Below are 19,105 nucleotides of genomic sequence, written 5' to 3'. Positions count from 1 at the left end.
CCCTTGAAATAGAAAAAATAATGCCCTCTTAGTTTTTTCCTTGTGGTTGCCTATAGTTTGATAGATTGTGCAATAAGTTAAAATTAACCTTTGTTTGCTGAAGTCTAATAGTGTGCAATACAGTAGAATCTTATAGGTGGGACAGTGTTCTAGCAATGCTCAAACTGTACCTCATACAGAGTAGTCACACCTGAATGGAAGTCATAGGCCAAAGAGAAACTAATCTGTAAATAATGGTCTTGCTGCATAAAGAGTTTCTGACTGGTGAATCTGAAATAGGTTTTCATTTCAATTGAGAAAAACTTAGTGAGTACTCCTTCCTTTCTTGGGAAGGCAAAAAAGTGATTTCCCGACTTTGTTAAAAGTAGATATAAGTTTTTTGCATTAGATTCTTGCTTTCCAATTTCCAATGAGCCAAATTGAGCCAAATTAATTTCTTTGACATGTCTTCAGATGAAGACAAATAGACTATTTGTATTATTTTAGACAAGTAAGACTATATGTTATTTTGGTTTGTATGGTGGTCTGGACATTATTTTGGTTTCTGTGGAGTCTTGCCTTTAGTGCTGTACTTAAAATTTGTGGAATGGCTAAATCTTTCAAAATCTAAATTACATTAGTCATCTTGTGATATTTTTTACCATTGAGCTATTCTGTTGATACAATTTTAAATGTAGAGTAGCTTGATAGTGTCAGAGAGAGTGCCAAAAGTGTAACTTCTTGAGAATGCCAATAAAAACCCTTAGCTGGAATAGCTGAATAATACTTGCATCATTTTCCTGGTAGTTTTACCACTGCTTGAATTCCCACATAGCCACTTGCCGGATGTTTTCCTGAAAATAAAGTGATCTTTGGTTAGTTCAAGGACACTATCAAAATAAAATCCTTGCCAGTATCTTGAGTCATCGCCATACCATGTTTCCATTATTAGGAAGCTTTGTCTCATCATTTGATTTTGTTGCCAAAAGCAGCAGGGAGATATCTTTCTGAAGGACTGTGCAGTACTTTTTGGTACTTCCTATGATCAAACATTTTCATTCCAGTAGAAACCTAGATGCAATTCTTGTACTGGGAAAATGGCCGTGATCTTACTAAGACTCTTCAAAGCAGAAATTTACTTTTCAACAAAAAAAAAAAAAAAAAAGGTGAGGGACCAAAGTTAATTCACACTAAAATAAGAAGCCTTAAGATAAAGAGTCCATTTTACAGATATGAAGGCAAAATGCACAAGGATTACTCAGATGACATCTATGTATGTGAATGTGCATGCACATGCAGAGTTTTCACAAGTGAAAACCTCTCAGGACAAGTGCTTTGAGTTGTGTGTTAACCTGGAATTTGCAGAAATGCATAATTTAGTTTTATGCTTCAACTCTAAGCAGATTTTTTAACATATTTTAAATTGCTCCGGAGAGTTTCTTTCATCCCCCTGCAATGCTGCACAAGTTGCATCCACACTCACACCATGAAAAATTGAGATGGCTAAATTTAAACTAAGTATTTTGAATGGAAGAGTATACTTTGATCTTACACTTCAGTCGGGGTTTCCAAAAGTAGACAATAATTCTCTCATATTAATATCCTCTCCCTGATCAGCAACATTAATTTCTGGGATTGTGTGGGCTTCTGAGCTTCTTTGAATCCCAACAATTTATTTTTGCTCAATGTCCTTGCAGGGAAGTTCACTTGTCACAGTAATAATAATTTTCCACTTGCCTTGAACATTTTTATGTTGCACTGGACTTCAGTTGAATGGGGCAAAGAATGTAATAGTGTTTATTCCTGGACACGCAGTGTTCAGACTGGAAGGATAATAAACACCCTAGCTGTATTTCATTTCTTTCTAATATGTTCGATGTATTCTGCCATCTACCGCAAAAGCCAACATAGTAAAGTTACAGCGGACTGCATTTTAGTACAGTCTCACCCTTTGGTCACAAGGCCCACAAAGTACATGGATAGCTTCTGTGGCTTTGGTAAGCATGATAAATTCTGGTACTGTTTGTATTCTCATGTAGATAGTAGAGGGTGGTTGTCACACTAACTTACATTGCAGAGTGTTTCTGATGAGTATGGAGGAGATTAAAGAGCAGGGCAATACTTCCATTTTTACATTTTTACAGCTAGCTTCGCTGATTGAGTTTGCTATATCAAACGGTGAAATCATAGATTATGATTGTGATAAGACACTGATATGAGTCATGCGCATAATACTAATAACGTTTACTGAATCAAATTCAGGTTTGCAGCTATTTCCAATTACTTTGAATTTATTTCTGCAGATAATTGGCCACCAGTACCTATTTAGAGAGGAGACATCATAAAGCTTTCGATTGTTTGTATGTAGCGTGCAACTTTGGTCTTTCTGCTATGCTAGTAAAGGGGTTTGCTTAATAACCTTGCATGTTTCCAATTTTTTTCCTCAGTGCATGTTTTTAGGCAGTATTTCCAGCTCTCTTCATTTCACTGAGACTGTACCTTCCCTCCAAATTATCTGTGACTCATTGCATGAATTGACTGAAAGCTTCATTCTTGACTCCTCCTAGAGTAAAGATTTCCACTAATTTTAACTTTCTCTGTCAAAGCACAGGTGTAGTAGCAACTTAGTATTCTCAGAAATGAACAGTGACAACTATTTCAAATTGTGGGAAAATTGGTTAAAATAGAGAATCCATAAAACTGAAAATCTGTTAGCTTTACTGAGTAGGGACCCTGCCTACAGGTTTCACGAAACTCATATTTGTCTGAAGAACAGTGAGTATTTTAGGAAGTCAGGCATTTTTTTCTTCACATAGCTACAGGGATAATTAGGTCTTGTATGTTTGCATTAGTTCACCTGTATGGTTGCAGTAATTTCTAAGTTTTGCTTTCCCACTAGAATACATTACATGGTCTCCAACATTTTGTTAATACAGTTCAGCCACTTCTGATTCTTTGCCTTCCAAGGCTGATTCTTTGCCTTCCAAAACAGGGACAGAAAAGAGTAGGAGAGATTCTGAATCATAAATAAATTGTCTGCAAAATTCTTATTTTTTCAGTGGGAAGTGGGTACCTAACTGATCTACACACTCTGGAAAATCTCCCTGTTTTTCATAAAATTCATTCTACCTGGCAGTATGGCATTTTACCCAGATAAATGTTTATTACACATTGAATATCTGGGGGTTTTACTGATTGTGTCTATTGGATCCTTAGTGTTTGTACAAAGCAACTTCTCAGTAGGCTGATCTGGGTTGGGTGCCTTACTGGGTCTTTGTCCAGACATGTCCATGATGAAGCCCACCATAGTGAATGGATTTATGCCTAGAATCAGTATGGCCCAGCTACCATAATAATGAAAGTCAGAAAGTTAGCTTGGCTAAGTTGCGCATCCTGGCTCTTTGAACAAGGCTTTATGCATTTCTCAGCAAGCTGAACCTGAATCCAGCAGCTAGTTTCCCAGATTTTTAGGTGCTGCATTCTGACAGACTGGGAATTTTCCAGTAGGTGCTGTAAAATTGAAAACTAATTTATTAAAAAAAGATTTTTGTACTATGTATATATATTACATATATGCAGACATACTAATGATCACCACTCCGAACAGGTAAAGCTTGTTAGTATTTATGTAATAATTCAAGCAGAACACTGGTCCCTTCTGTAGAAGGGGGCTCTGTGTTCCATTCATTAATCTTATGCTTCTCCCTAACTTTTATTTTGCTGTAGATTAAAGATGTGCTTAGAAGTAGTTCATAGCTGTGTCATACTGCTGGATGTACTGCAGGTTTGGTATCTTAAAAAGGCTTTAGAGGCAAACAGAAAATGCTAAGATACTGCCTCAAAGATTGTTTCTGAGAAAATATTCTATAGCAGTACACCGAAGGATGAACATTTCGAGTGACATTTGTAAATGTCATATTTTACCGTGCGTTGAATAGATAAGGCAGTTCTGTCCATCTCGTGTTTGGGCTGTCTGGAGATTCCGGAAGATGGACCATCCTGAGCTTGCTTTTCAAAGGTTGTTTTTCAGTACTAGGAATGAGAGCCAACGTTTCTAAAATGGTGTGCAGAAAGGAATACCTTGCACAGCACAGCATATATAGTTGACTTAGAAGCTATTTGGAACACTAGTTTTAAGGCAGCACCTCACAAATATTTTGAAAGTATGGACTACAGACATGTTGTTCTTCTGCTGTGTGCCATTTCCATTTACAACTGGGCATATTTTCTGTATGGCCACTGCAGCAGTTGCATAATTTTAAAAATCATACTTAGAATAATATTTGAGAAAATATTTTAATAACATTTAACAAGTAGGAAAAAAGCAGAAAAAATGCAGCAATTGTTAGTGAACCAACAGGAACTTCATGGCCCAAAATTGGAAAAACATTACTTTTATGAAAAAACAGTAAATGTAAGTAATATTCAGTAATAACGGCAATCTTTTTGCATCTTTAATATAATACACTGTAATAATGCCATATAGAAGCATGTAAAGGCCAAAAGTGGTTTTCATTGAGCAGAAAACTTGTCTTTGTGTGTAGGCCCTCTAATTGACATTAATGTCATTATCAGCCCACAGTTAGATGGCTCCAGTGAAATCTTAGCCCTGCAGTTAGCACCTTTGAAAATGGCAGACTGATGCAGGATGTTTCATAATAATTCTCTGTTGATTTTGAAGTAAGGTATAACGTCAAATCTGAGCATGGTTTGAGTGTGGGGTGCACTGACTAAGGCAGCTGGGAGACTGCCAGGCTTGATCAGTCAGAAGAGCCTGAAGATGCAGCTCCATGTGTCATCTACTCCTGAAGTAGGCATACAGAGGTCCTGTTTCTGACCTTTCCTTCCTGCTCCAATACCACAATTCCTTTCTTTATTTTAACTATTTTTAAACAAGTTCAGAGGGCACAATTTAGGATGCAGTTTTGAGGCTCATTAAGCTAATTCAAACTGGGCTGCCGATGTCTGTCTTTTTTCTTCTCTGCTTTGTAGTAGTACAGTGAGACAGGGCAGGAAACAGAACAGGCAAAAATAACAAGTACTTTTTTTCTCAGTTTTTCTGTGGTGGTTTTTGTTGGTTGGTTGGTTGGTTTGGTTGAGTACTTTTGGTGGTTGGTTGGTTGGTTTTTTGATTGTTTTGGGGTTTTTTGTTGTTGGTGGTTTTTTTTCTGGGATTGTTTTTTGAGTGTTTCAAGACCTGAACTGCTGTTTTAGACAATCGTACAAGGCACAAAGGAGGAGACACAAATTCAGTCTGGCATGGAGTTGCACACCAAGGCTGTGACAAACAATTTGCTAAAAATGGGGATATTTTGTGATAGGATATTTTTGTTACCAAAAAAACCCATAGTCTAGAATTCTTAATTTCTTAGCCTTTAGTTCACATGAGACTTCATGTGCTTTACTTCCTCATGTAGTCTTCTTATAAAATACTCTGGACAAATTGAAACATGATGTAGTCAAACATTAGGCTAGATACAAGTTTATTTGGCTTGATACAGGTGAGATATAACTACCTTAAAAAGGCAGTAAGACAGAAAAATAATTTTCCAGACATCTGGAAGCTTTAAAACCTGAGGCGTTCGCTTGACATCCCAGAACACATTTCAGTGAGCAATTGTGTGCCAGCAGTTGGACATTTCTCACTGGAGCCTCCTGTGCTGTGGATTTTTCTGCTTGTGGCATATAGTCTGACCCAGTCTGACTTATATTACTGGAAATAATGTAGAAGGAAGTTTGTTTAGTTGGGAAACATTTGTACATGGCATCTTCTAATCTGCTGTGCGTGTAGTTATTTTAATTGCTTTTAAGATGCTCAAAACAGATCAAGGCTCTAATATATATTAAGGAGAAGGTCATAGCATCTGATTCTGGGAAGAGTTCATTTAACTATGCCTATTGAATTAAGAAGCTGCAGGTAGATTCTGTATTAAGAAAGTCAAGTACTAACTTACTTTACTGTGTTACAATAATGACTCTTCATTGTTCATACATTGATTCATCCTATCCTAGAAAATGATGCCTAAATTTGCATTCTGAGGCTCTGTTGAATCCAGCTTTGAATCACTGCCAGGGTATTTGGCATTTGCTTCTGCATCTTTTGATTTATTTTACAGAACACTGAATATTAGTCAATGGGAGAATATTCCAATTTACTCCAATGGGAGTAAATAACTTTGTTAAATTTCTCATCTCTAGATGTCATAGCAGTGAATCATCTGATATTTCAATATTTAATATTACTAAATTATTTAAATTCTTGCATCTAAGAATTGTTTCGTGAATTCTTACTTTAAACGTACTCATCACGTGAGGAAGTTTTTGATCCATTATTAAATGCCTGGTCAAGAAAACATCAAACAGGGATTTTTTGCACCTAAGCCCAGTATTGTGAGAGGTACCACCCAGTAGCTCCGATTTCCCATGACTGGTCAGTGGTAACACCACTTAAAATAATCCTACCGCAGGCTGTGCTAATTCCAATGGCAGACTTGTTTATACAGCCATACTGGGTACTGAATTAGGTAATTGGCCTGTCTCTAGTGTTTGAGAGCAAGCTTTCTCTTTCTGTTGTGAAACCACAGCCTTAATGACTTCAAATTGTGCGTCCTTGAACATTTTTTGTTGTTGTTTTTTTTTCTCAGTGTACTGAGGCACACCAGTGAATGGGAACTAATTCAGCCTCCTGAAAGGTTTAGCTAGCTTGATGAGAAAGTTACTTACTTGAGAGTCAGATGAACATTAAGCCACCATTTAGTTCCGTATGTCTTTCTGCATGGAAATGTGACCCATAACTGAGACTGGTAAAACTGCAGTTGTCTTCTGAAATCTTAACCCTGACATGTTAGAGGATGTCAAGCTGAAAATTTCAAATACTTCTTTTTAAAGTGTCCAAGTGAAGTATGCAAGCAGTCTCCTGTGAAATAACACTGTTTCTTGGCTTTAACAAAAAAATAAAAAAAACCCGACCAAACCCTCAACTTGTCTAACATAAATATGTGTATTTATTTTAATGCAGATTTTTTCATTAAAAAGCAAAGATATTAACTTAAAATTCTGGAATTCAATTTAAAAAATAACAGAAAAAAGCTAGTACTTTTAGTAAAAATATTAATAAAAAAATACTGTTGGACAGAGTACTCTGCCAGATTTCAGCCTGGTCTTTTTAAATTGAAAGTGTTTCTTTAAAAAGAACTATTGAACACGAAAGTTTCTTTAACAGGGTAGCAAAATACCCATACTGTTTGTATTAAGATTTCAAAAAAAATTCTGTTGGCTTTAGAAAGGGTTTAGCATTTGCATATACCCATATTACATTGGAACATTTATTACAGCTTTGATTTATGAATATTTGGATCAGTGTTTAACAGAATGTAGCCTCTTACTCTACTTCTGAAGAGCTGGAAAAACATTGCACAAAGAAGCTACTTTCTATTGCTCCTTGCCATCATATCTTTTACACAGTTCCTGCAGTATTGTGAAAACTACAATTGAATTCCTGTCAGGAGTATTTCTGTAGGTCTGGGAGCTCATATACATGGTTAGATTTCAAATTAGCGTCATTTGTTTTGCAGCAAATTCTGTTTAAAAAGAAAATTCCTTAGTGGAAAAAATTACAATTGACTTTTATATGAAATTAACTATTTCAAACATTTTTTTTTTGTTGCCTCATTTTGGCTTGATTTAATAGTTCCCTTTTTGGAGGGCAGCTTTGGATTCATGTAATACAGAACTCTTTCTGCAGTTGGATTGATACAAGTAGAAGTGAGTCTGTCTAGATTAAATTGTAGGACTGAAATTTTAATTTAAAACTTAAAGCAAAATTTTATTAGTCTGGAAGACAATTTAGCAGTCTAATATGCTTGTATGTATGTCTTTCATTATATTTTTCATGTGAGATTAATATGTCAATTTGCAAAATCATTTTGATAATGGTCAGAATTAAAGTGAATCATATAACTCATACAAAACAAAATAAAACTGTTTTAGTTCAAGTGTTCAGTAGAACAACATAGCAAACTTTGGTTAGCCAAAAAAAGAAGTTCTCTAGATAACAGTGATACGTCAAATAAATTTCTAAACTATTGAAGGCTCTTCGATGGAGTAGATAAAGTACTTAGAACAAAGCCAGAAAGAAACTATGCAGTGATTTCTTTGTAATTCCAGTTTAAACACAACAGAAAAAAAACTGGAACATATTCCTTTTCTGTAGCTCAGTTTGTTGGTAGGCAAGATTTTTATTTCCGTGAAAATATTACTACTTTGTAGCAAAAGAAATAAAACTAGATCATATGCCACGGTGATGGAGCAGATGAGATTGGCACTTTGATTCTGTGGTTTCACACTTGTGATTCTTTCCATAATTTATGTAATTTGAAGAATGATCTCATGATTGGCTGAAGGAGTTTGATCAGAGTTAAGGAACGGCTATGCAGAAGGCTGGAAATTTCACTTCAATAGTGTCATTATATAACCATAATTAATATTAGAAGCTGGAAAATTTATGCAGATGTAGATGCTTTTGATCTAGAGCAGTCGCATTTCCAAAGATTATGTTGCTTACAGTTATTCTGTTAATTAAAGAATTATCCTGTGAAGCATCATTAAAAGGAAATGAAACTGATAGAAATGTTTATTGTGAAATTTGAACATGCTTACACTTGTTGTTGAAAACTCTTGAGAGATTAAGAAAGTGCAAATGTAATGAAAAAATGCTGCCAATTGTTGTAAACCACCTTCCTTTGATTGGGAAAATGTGTTAATTATTGGTCTAAAGTGTTAGGATATGTGTTTTACCTTGATGGTTTTATTGCCTCTCTATATGGAGTGAAAACTTTGAAGACATGTCACTACCATCTAAATACTTTTATCAGGAATGGAAAATAAATAAGAATTACCTGGATAAGATTGCAGTGACCTCAGATGGGACTGCTTGACAATTTTGTAAAGAAAAATATATGTATTTACCCTTGATTTTTATGATGTACTCCTCTGTGTGTGTTCTACAGGACATGCTATTTCCATGCCCTTTCACTAGATAGATATATGTGTCGTATGCCCTATTGAACTCAGGGGGTTGAGCTAGTAAAGTTACCTATCTCAACACATGAAAAGGAAGAATTAGCCACAGTTCCCTAGCTACTAGTGTAGCTTTCAACACCTTTTCTATGGTGTCTAGTATTGATAGGATATATAACTGTGAAAGGACGAGAAAATGCACTGAAGTGATCTAAGAAGTAAACAATCATCTTGACATGTTTTTTCTAGCTATTGAAAACCTTTCCATATTGCAACTCATTCTGACAGTGAAACTGTAGAATTCCTCTGATTTAAATACCATCTGGTTATGCTCAAAGCTTTAAAGCTATTATCTCAGCATAAAATTTCAGCATCCTATACTTTTTTTCATCGCCAAACTACCCATTTTTAAGCCACAAATATTTTTCCAGTCCCTTCAGATTTTATCTAAAAGTATATTTTAACAGTATTTAAATAGTTCTTAAACAATAACAATTTATCTTGATAGATGACATGCTGTGTTTTTTCATTTTATTTTAATTAGCCATTGTGGAACCAAATTCCCTTTTGTTTTATTCCTTTGAATACTGTTTAATTATAGTTATCATGCCAAATATCTTAAAGGTTATTTTACCAATACAGTTTCATTTAACATAAGCCATGTGGAATCAATAGTCCTGTTTCCTAAAGTGAATGCTTGGAAAATCTTACATTCATATGTTAAGAGTACACATCCTTTCCTCATTAGTTGGAAAGTACAGGGATTTTGGCACAGGTTCTGTGTGGAAGCATTGTGCAGCTTTTATATGGATTTTGTTTTTAGCCTTTGATGACACTGTTTAGAATAGGAAGTATCTAATAAGTAAAGCATTTTGTCTAATGTGCTGCCAGTGTGTTTAATATATGCCTGGAGGTCTGAAACATTATCTTCTCCACTACAGTAATATGCATTTAATTCTCTGAAAGCAGAAGGTCGAACTTTTAAAAGGGACTCAAAGTACGTTTTCAACTAAAATAATTTAAAACACATGGGATAGAGGACCAGAGTAATGTACAGTTGGTTTTTATGGTTTAATCATGATCATGTTAATGCACACCAGTAGCTAATTAAAGAAAACTTTTATTGTTCATTTTAAATGGGTTATGTAAAGAGTAAGAGAATTGATATAATACAGCCCAATGATAAATGTTACCATTACATTTGCTAACAGCAAGCTGATATTGCTGCTCCTTGACATCTTTAAAGTATTGGACCATTTATTCCATAATAAAGCAAAGAATCTCTTCAGAGTAGTTATACTGAGAGTCATTCCCTCTCATATCCTTATCCCATTAGAGGAATATCTAAATGATTCCCAAGTTTATTACTAGGCGTATTTTCAGGTTAACTGTGAAACTTGGTTGGAAGGCTTGATGCTTACTGAGCTGAAATTGATGCAAGAAGTTCCAGGGGTACTTCTGCACCTTTATTTTGTACCCAGTTGTGTTATATAAAGCTGTCTTGCAAATCATTACTCTCTTGTTCCAACCTTTATAATATATGTGGTAAGAGCATACATAAGTAGAAGTTTCATTGTGGAACTGGGTGGCATGGAAAATAGTAAAAGGATATGGTGTCTTTCACCTTTCGGGCACTGCTTCATATCCCATGCTGCTTAGTATTGAGCAGAAGTTACCATTTGACTGCTGTTTGGTGACCTGCGTGAATTGATTTGGGGTCTCAGTAACGTTTCTGTAGTCAAATGTCCGCATAACAGGAAACTCAGCAGTTGGGACCAATTAGCACCCTTGCAGTAGTCCTTATAGAGAAATTATACTCTGAATGGAGGTGGAGGCAGAGCCATTTTCCTGCCTTCCTTGAGGTGCTTTACACAGACCACATTGATTAAATAATTATACAAATAGGCAGAAGAAAAGAACTAGGCTTCAAGTTAAAACTCTTTAGGTGTGAGAAGAGAGGATCCATTCAGAAACCAGAAGTACTACGCTTTCTCCCTTCACTCAGTAATATACTTGCAATGCTTTTCTCCCTGGAATATTATAAAACTTATTAAACTAAAGTTGCTGGAGAGGGGAACCTCAATCCATCCCACTCCTACCAGTTTGATGCCAGTGCCAGCAATAGATGCCCAGAGCCTGGAGAAGGATCACACGTCAGCAGCAGAGCACCTGAAGAGTGGCACAAAGGCATTCCAGCCAGTAGGTCAGCTTCATCAGGGGCCCAACTTAAATGCCTCTATGCAGACGCACATAGTATGGGCAATAAACAAGAGGAGTTAGAGATATACGCGCGCCTGCAGGGCTATGTTCTTATTGGCCTCATGGAGACATGGTGGAATGGCTCCTATGACTGGAGTGTTGGAATGGAAGGACACATGGTCTTTAGGAAGGACAGGCGGGGAAGATGAGGAGGGGGTGTCATCTGCTATGCCAATGACCAGCTGGAGTGCCTGGAGCTCTTCCTGGGGATGGATGAGGAGCCAACCGAGAGCTTATGTGTCAGGATTAAAGGGACAGCCGGGACAGGTGACATTATAGTGGGGGTCTGCTACAGGCCACCCAACCAGGAAGATCGAGTAGATGAGGCGCTCTATAGACAGATAGGAGCAGCCTCACATTCACAAGTCCTGGTCCTCATGAGGGACTTCAACCACCCTGATACCTGTTGGAGGGGCAACACAGAAGGGCGTAAACAATCCAGGAGATTCCTGGAATACATTAATGATATCTTCCTTCTCCAAGTGATAGAGGAGCCAACAAGGAGAGGTGCTGTGATGGACCTTGTTCTCACCAAAAAGGAGTGGCTGGTGGGGAATGGGAAGCTTAAGGGCAGCCTTGGCTGCAGTGACCATGAAATGGTCAAGATCTTTAGGGCACCGAGGAGGGCACACAGCAAACTCCCTACCCTGGACTTCAGGAGAGCAGACTTGGGCCTCTTAAGGGATCTGCTTGGTGTAGAGTACCATGGGATAAAGCCCTGGAGGGAAGAGAGATCCAAGAAAGCTGGTTAATATTCAAGGATCGCCTCCACCAAGCTCAGGAGTGATCCATCCCAACAAAGAGGAAGTCAGGCAAAAATGCCAGGAGACCTGCATGAATGAAAAAGGAGCTGCTGGACAAACTCAAACAGAAAAAGGAAGCCTAAAGATGGTGGAAGCAAGAGGCAGGTAGCCTGGGAGGAATACAGAGAAATTGTCTGAGCAGCATGGAGTCAGGGTCGGAAACCTAAAACCCTGATAGAGTTAAATTTGGCCAGGGACACGACGGGCAACAAGAAAAGCTTCTATAGGTACGTTGGTGATAAAAGGAAGACTAGGGAAAATGCAGGGCATCTCCAGAAGGAAAGAGGAAACCTGGTTAGCCAGGATATGGAGAAGGCTGAGGTACTCAATGGCTTTTGCCTCAGTCTTCACCAGCAAGCACTCAAGCCACACCACCAAAGTCACAGAAGGCAAAAGAAGGGACTGGGAGAATGAAGAACTGCACACTGTAGGAGAATATCAGGTTCAAGACCATTTAAGGAACCTGAAGGTGCACAAGTCCATGGGACCTGGTGAGATGCATCCAGGGGTCCTGAGGAAACTGGTGATGAAATTGCTAAGCCACTATTCATCATATTTGGTAGAAGCTGTGGCAGCCCAGTGAAGTTCCTACTGACTGGAAAAGGGGAAACATAACCCCCGTTTTTAAAAAGGGAAAAAAGGAAGACCGAGGGACCTGCAGGCCAGTCAGACTCCCCTCTGTGCCTGTCAAGATCATGGAGCAGATCCTCCTGGAAATTATGCTAAGGCATATGGAAAACAAGGAGGCGATTGGTGACAGCCAACATAGCTTCACTATAGGCAAATCGTGCCTGACAAATTTGGTGACCTTCTCTGATGGGGTTACAGTTTTGGTTGATAAGGGAAGAGCAACTGATGCCAGCTACCTGGAATTGTGCAAAGCATCTGACACTGTCCCACAGAGCATCCTTGTCTCTAAATTGGAGAGACATGGACTTGATGGATGGACCACTCAGTGGATAAGGAACTGGCTGGATGGTCACACTCAAAAGAGTTGCAGTCAACAGTGTGATGTCCAAGTGGAGACCAGCAATGAGTGGCATTCCTCAGGGGTCAGTATTGGGACCAGTGCTGTTTAACATCTTTGTTGGCGACATAGACAGTGGGACTGAGCACACCCTCAGCAGGTTTGCCAACGATGCCAAGCTGTGTGGTGCAATCGAGACACACTGAAGGGAAGGGATGCCATCCAGAGGGACTTTGGTAGGCTTCAGAGGTGGACCTGTGCGAACCTTAGGAAGTTCAACAAGGCCCAAGTGCAAGGTCCTGCTCATGACAATCCCAAGCACAAATATAGGCTGGGCAGAGAATGGATTGAGAGCAGCCCTGAGGAGAAGGACTTGGGGGTATTAGTGGATGAGAAGCTCAACACAACCTGGCAATGTGTGCTAGCAGCCCAGAAAGCCAACCATATCATGGGCTGCATCAAAAGAAGCATGACCAGCAGGTCGAGGAAGGTGATTCTCCCCCTCTACTCTGCTCTCATGAGACCCCACCTGGAGTACTGCATCCAGCTCTGGGGCTCCCAACCCAAGAAGGATGTGGAAACGTTCAAGCGAGTTCAGAGGAGGGCCATGGAGATGATCAGAGGGCTAGAGCACCTCTTCTATGAAGACAGGCTGAGAGAGTTGGGGTTGTTCAGCCTGGAGAAGAGAAAGCTCTGAGGAGACCTTATAGCAGCCTTCCAGTACCTGAAGGGCACCTACAAGAAAGCTGGAGAGGGACTTTTTACAAGGGCATGTAGTGATAGGACAAGGGCTAATGGCTTTAAAGTGAAAGAGGGTAGATTTAGATCAGATATAAAGAAGAAACTCTTCACTGTGAAGGTGGTGAGGCACTGGAACAGGTTGCCCAGAGAAGTTGTGGATGCCCCATCCCTGGAAGTGTTCAAGGCCAGGTTGGATGGGGCTTTGAGCAACCCGGTCTAGTGGAAGGTGTCCCTGCCTGTGGCAGGGGGGATGGAACTAGATGATCTTTAAAGTCCCCTTGTGACCCAAACCAGTCTGTGATTTTATGGCTCTATTACTATAATTTAGTGGATGACATAGTATTTTCAACCCCTCTAACCAAGTCAAGACTAACCTAAATGTCAGGTAGCTGTAGGAATTTCTGCTGCATAGAGGAGAACAAGAGAATACCATGTAGTACCCGTAAGAGCATCTTTCACTACAGAACCATGCTTTCTAAAAAGATTTTTCATCAGACTGAGCTGAAGGCTATGGAGCAATTAAAAGTTGCTCGGTTTTGCAGCATATGCTCTTTACTTCATTTCACGCAGCATTTCCATGAAATGATATGGCAGACTTGTTTCACAGCTCCATCCCTTCTGTCTTCTGCTTGTCCTCAATACATAAGTGATAAAACCATCTCTACCTTATTTGAAAGTGCCATCAGTGCAGGATATGAGCGAAGCACTTTATAGTTTACCAGACAGAAAGGCTGAGGTGTAAATAGCCCAACTTTGCTAGGTTATTAGGATTTCTTGGCTCACAATGTAATAATTCATTAAAATGGTCTCTAGTTATTTTTACAGAGGCTGCATTAAAAGTGGTATCACATTTACAAGTCAGTGATATAAGTCTGCCATGGAAATCAACCGCAAGGAATTTTATTGGTTATTTGAAAAATATGTACATGAGTGAATCTGAAAAGATTGTAACCAGAGCTGGCAAGAACCTTTTCAAAGAAAATCTCAGCTAGTTAATGGTTCTGTTTTAGGATTTCCTCTGTAATACTTTTTTCTAGCATGTTGATTCCTTTAAAGAAAAGGAGAGGGGGTTGTTCCCTTTGTTTCATAAAGCACAACATAAAGGAACCTTTAAAGAAACTGCTTCTCTTTAACTCCCCAACAACCCATTTTCTACAGTATACGTAGAATCTACTAATATTGTTGCATAAAGACCAAAGTTTGAAGACATTCAGTAATTCACTGCCCTTCATTCTTGTAGTTAAGTTGCTGATAAAGTTTGTAAGTACTTGTAATTCATTATTATATTTTTCAATAGGAAGTTAAAGTATGGTTTGCCTTAGTTTATATCTCCGTTTTCAAAAATTCGCTAGGGTGGGGAAGATAAAAAGAAACTATTGAAGTATGTCCTGGAATGAAGAAATTAAATTGAGTCAATTCAATTGAGTCAATGTGCAGTGGCAGCCAAAAAAAACCCGACAAAATATTGGACATCATCAGGATGGAGATTGAGAACAAGACAGAAAGCATCATTTTACTGCTATATAAACATAGTGATCCTGCTTCTTTAATACTCTGTAGAGTACTCAAAAAGTACATAGTGGAGTTACAGAAGTAGAAAAGAGAAGCTAGAATAATTAAGGGGCTGGAGCAGCAGCTTAGTGAGGAGAGATTAAAAAGGCTGGCATTTCTCTGTTGGAGAGAAGGCTGAAGAGGGGCTATTATCAAGGTTTACAAAGTCATAGCAGCAGTGATAAAGCTGAATGTGGACCTGAATGGTCAAATCATGCACTACAGAAGGTTGGGGAAATGCACTGACACCAGTGGGAGATTGTTTTAAACCAAAGGAAAAAAAAATTGGAACTTGTTGCCCCAGAAGGTTGTGAAGGCCAGACACCGTCAGCATGTTCCAAAAGGAACTAGATGAATTCATGGACAAGAAGTCCAGAAGTGGTTACTAAAATGACTACACAGATGTGTACCACTGGCATCCTAAATGCAATAGCTATGGATGCTTGGGAAATAGGAGCAGAAGATAGCAGGAAGTGGCCAGGGTCCATGGTCTCTCTCAACAGAGCCTCCTCCCAGTGCTGTCAGAAACAGCATACTGGGCTGGATGGGTCATGAAGTTGGGCATTTCTTATGTTAGTTCTTGTATGGAGCAGAGCAGAAACACTTCTGGGCAGAACAGATGGGTGTTAGCTATGTTGTGGAAGCTATACAGGGTGAATGCATGACTCTAAACTCCGTATGTATCAGAGAAGTTGGCTAAACATTATTGTTAATAATAATAATTTGATTTCTGCAGGGTTGTTTTTTCAAAATATTTTTGCATATGCACTCCACCTAGTCCTTGAAGTCTTTGGAGGATTTCTACTTGTTTCATGAGCCTTATTGGACATGTTCTCTTCCTGAAGCACCTCCTTGTCTTGGCTATGTGTCTCATGACCTGGTACTATGTGGTCCCTGGACACAGCCTGGCAACTTTTTGTTTCACTCTTGCATTTCTCATGACAGATGGAAAGTTCTTTTTTTACTATTTACCAGTGGTGTATGTTTTATTTTTGAAATATTTCTATATGCAATGATTTCTCATGTGAAACCCTGTGAATGTCACAGCCAAGACCATATGTAACTTGGTGAGCCTTGGTAAGCTAAGAACTCGTACCCCATCACAGAGGCAGTCTTTAGATAGCGCTGATATTTCCTTCAACTTTGGTGTTTTATATAAAGCAGTTTCCATGACTCTTAAGAAAAATATTTTTTCTACAACATAGTATTTATACATTTCAGCTTAAAATTTCCATTTAGTCTTTTTGTGATTTTGCAGTAGATCAATACTACATTCTGTTTCATCTAATCACGGTAAAATATTTTAGTGCCAAAGAGGGCTTTTTGAGCATCAGTGCTCAAAACTGGAAAACAATCCTGACTAGGTTTCTTATTTACATTGTGTTATTTCACAGAGACATGGTCTTATATTAAGCCATAGACTTCTTATAGATTCTTTAAAGAGTTTACATTCAAAAAAAAAAATGTTTAAGCCCAGAAATCATTACTCCTTTTTTTCCTTCACATGTTCTTTTGGCAACTCATCTGTTGTGAGTCATCATTTCATTGGAACAGACACCTGCTGTGTTTTCATGAGTGATTACTATGTTAAAGTTAACTTGGCAGATATTTTTTATAATTCTCCTTTTTGACATGATGTTTATATAGTGATTGTTTGCTGCCACTGAAATGGAAATACTTGCGATATGGATATCATAAGTTATTATAATATTTTCCTTTGCAGGTTTCCAAACAAGAGCAGAAAAAAATGGATGTGTCTGATGGAGGAACTGTTGAGACTTCTTCCCGTTATAGCGGGGCACAGGACAGTGGAATTGGCAGCGACAGTGTTAAGATCAGAATCGTTCAAATCGAGCAGCACAGTGGTACCAGCCAGCACCGCATTGCCCGTCCTTCCCGCCAGTCTTCCATCGTGAAGAATCTCAATTTCATTCCCTTTGACATTTTTGTTACAGCAAGCCGAATCTCCTTGATGACTTACTCATGTACTGCCTTGCCTAAATCAAAATCAGTACAAGATCAGAAAGATAGTGAGAAATTAAGCAAAAGCGCCTTGAACCTTCCAGAAGCGGGCTTAGGTGGCAGCCATGATACCAAGAAGTCCAGTCAGCCATGCATTTCCTCTGTCACAGCAGACGATCTTTTGAACAGTAATGTTCCCCTGTCTACTGGGAGAAAAACGGGTCTTTTGTCACTGGAAAGTCTACACGCTTCCACAAGATCGTCTGCTCGACAAGCCCTGGGTATTACCATTGTTCGGCAGCCTGGTCGCAGGGGAACTGGGGACATAGAGCTACAGCCTTTTCTTTACCTCGTTGTATCGCAGCCCTCTGTGCTTCTGAGCTGCCACCACAGAAAGCAAAAGGTAGAAATATCAGTGTTTGACGCTAGTCTTAAAGGAGTAGCCTCAGATTACAAGTGTACAGGTAAGAACATTTAACATTCTGCCCTGTTTATAACTGTCAAAATAATTGCACTTCTCAAAGTTACTGGAGCAGTGGAAAACAGCTGAGAGGCTTATAGGACGTCTTTAAAAATCAAACAGTAAACATACATATTTTTGGGATTATACCCCACAGCTGAATAAAGTTAAGTGTGTAGAATGTTTGAAATTAATTAAGATCTAACCTTTTAGCAGCCGGTTTTTCCAGTTCCTCGATATTACTTTCTCATTACCAGATTGCAATAGGGATTGTTGCATTACTCTAATTTCTCAATATTTTCTAAGGAAGTTGTAAGCCAAGCTGATTTCATAAAAAGCATTGTTTTATGACTAAGTATTGCAGTATTTTCCTATGTTAGCCTACTGACAAAATTTAAAGGTAAACATTGTAGAAGCACCTGGTGTTTTGATCATAAACTGCACAAAAATTATAGTGATCTTCCAAGTGACAGCTCATGATTCATGTATTTTAAGTTTTCATTCAGCTGAGTAATAGAGTTTTGCAAGAATTTCTTTCTCTTAATGAATGGTTTGGATTTTTTTTTAATATGCAAAGCTTATAATAAGAAATATCAGGATAACTGTTCAGAACTGTTCAGAATAATATACTTTGAGTATTTCTTTTTCTGTCTTATCTGTACTGCTGAAGAGAGAAATTAAATGGTTGCAATTCATTTGGGTGACAGCAAGTACTGGGTGTAAGAATTTAATGAGATACATCCTTACAGAGTATTACCCAAAAAAAGTGTAAATGAGGATGCAGAGGTCTGCAAAACACGCAGCCAGATAAGTGTGGGGTTTTAAATTTTTCAATGAATGAGAGCTGTAGATAAAAAAACATTGCTAGTTTTTTGTTGGCAGAATTCATACAGCACACTAGTTGTGAAAAGTAGCATGGGGGTTTTGTGCAGCTGTACTAAATCTTTGCTGAATGAGATGGTATCTTTTGAAAATTGGCATTAGAATAATGTTCTTATGCAAAAGACTAAAAATTCTGATTTTAATAGATCTTAACTTTTTTCAGAAATCTGGTGGAACTTTTAAGAGGGATTAAACAGTGAGGAAGATTAGACAGCTGGAAATAAGACACTTAAAATAGGGATAAGATTTGTTCTCTGTCATGTTTTCTTCTATCATTCTTCCATTTTTGTCTTTGCTGTTGCTGTTCTGTCTTGAAAGAAACACAGCTGTGTCACAAATTCAGTTTACTCAATTTCCATGTATATTTGTTAAATATTGTATAAAAGGTGGCCATTGTAGCAATTAATATGAAAAGAATTAACAAATCAATTAACAAAGCAAAGCTTGAAGGAAAGTTGGAGTAGCTATAAGTTAAAGATCACA

At 38.2% G+C, this 19,105-nt stretch overlaps 1 protein-coding gene across 5 annotated transcripts in view; it reads left to right on the top strand.

The window, feature by feature from the left end:
* VPS13B (vacuolar protein sorting 13 homolog B) overlaps positions 1-19,105 on the top strand; it is a 485,884-nt gene that overhangs the window by 349,881 nt on the left and 116,898 nt on the right. For all 5 annotated transcript variants that reach the window (XM_064442323.1, XM_064442322.1, XM_064442320.1 and 2 more), the window contains exon 34: positions 17,042-17,744. In XM_064442323.1, coding sequence (XP_064298393.1) covers positions 17,042-17,744 — 703 coding nt within the window. The remainder of the gene's footprint in view (positions 1-17,041; positions 17,745-19,105) is intronic.

Source organism: Phalacrocorax carbo, chromosome 2, assembly GCF_963921805.1.
Source record: "Phalacrocorax carbo chromosome 2, bPhaCar2.1, whole genome shotgun sequence".
In the NCBI taxonomy this organism is placed as follows: domain Eukaryota; kingdom Metazoa; phylum Chordata; class Aves; order Suliformes; family Phalacrocoracidae; genus Phalacrocorax; species Phalacrocorax carbo.
This window is presented reverse-complemented; position numbering and strand designations above follow the sequence as displayed.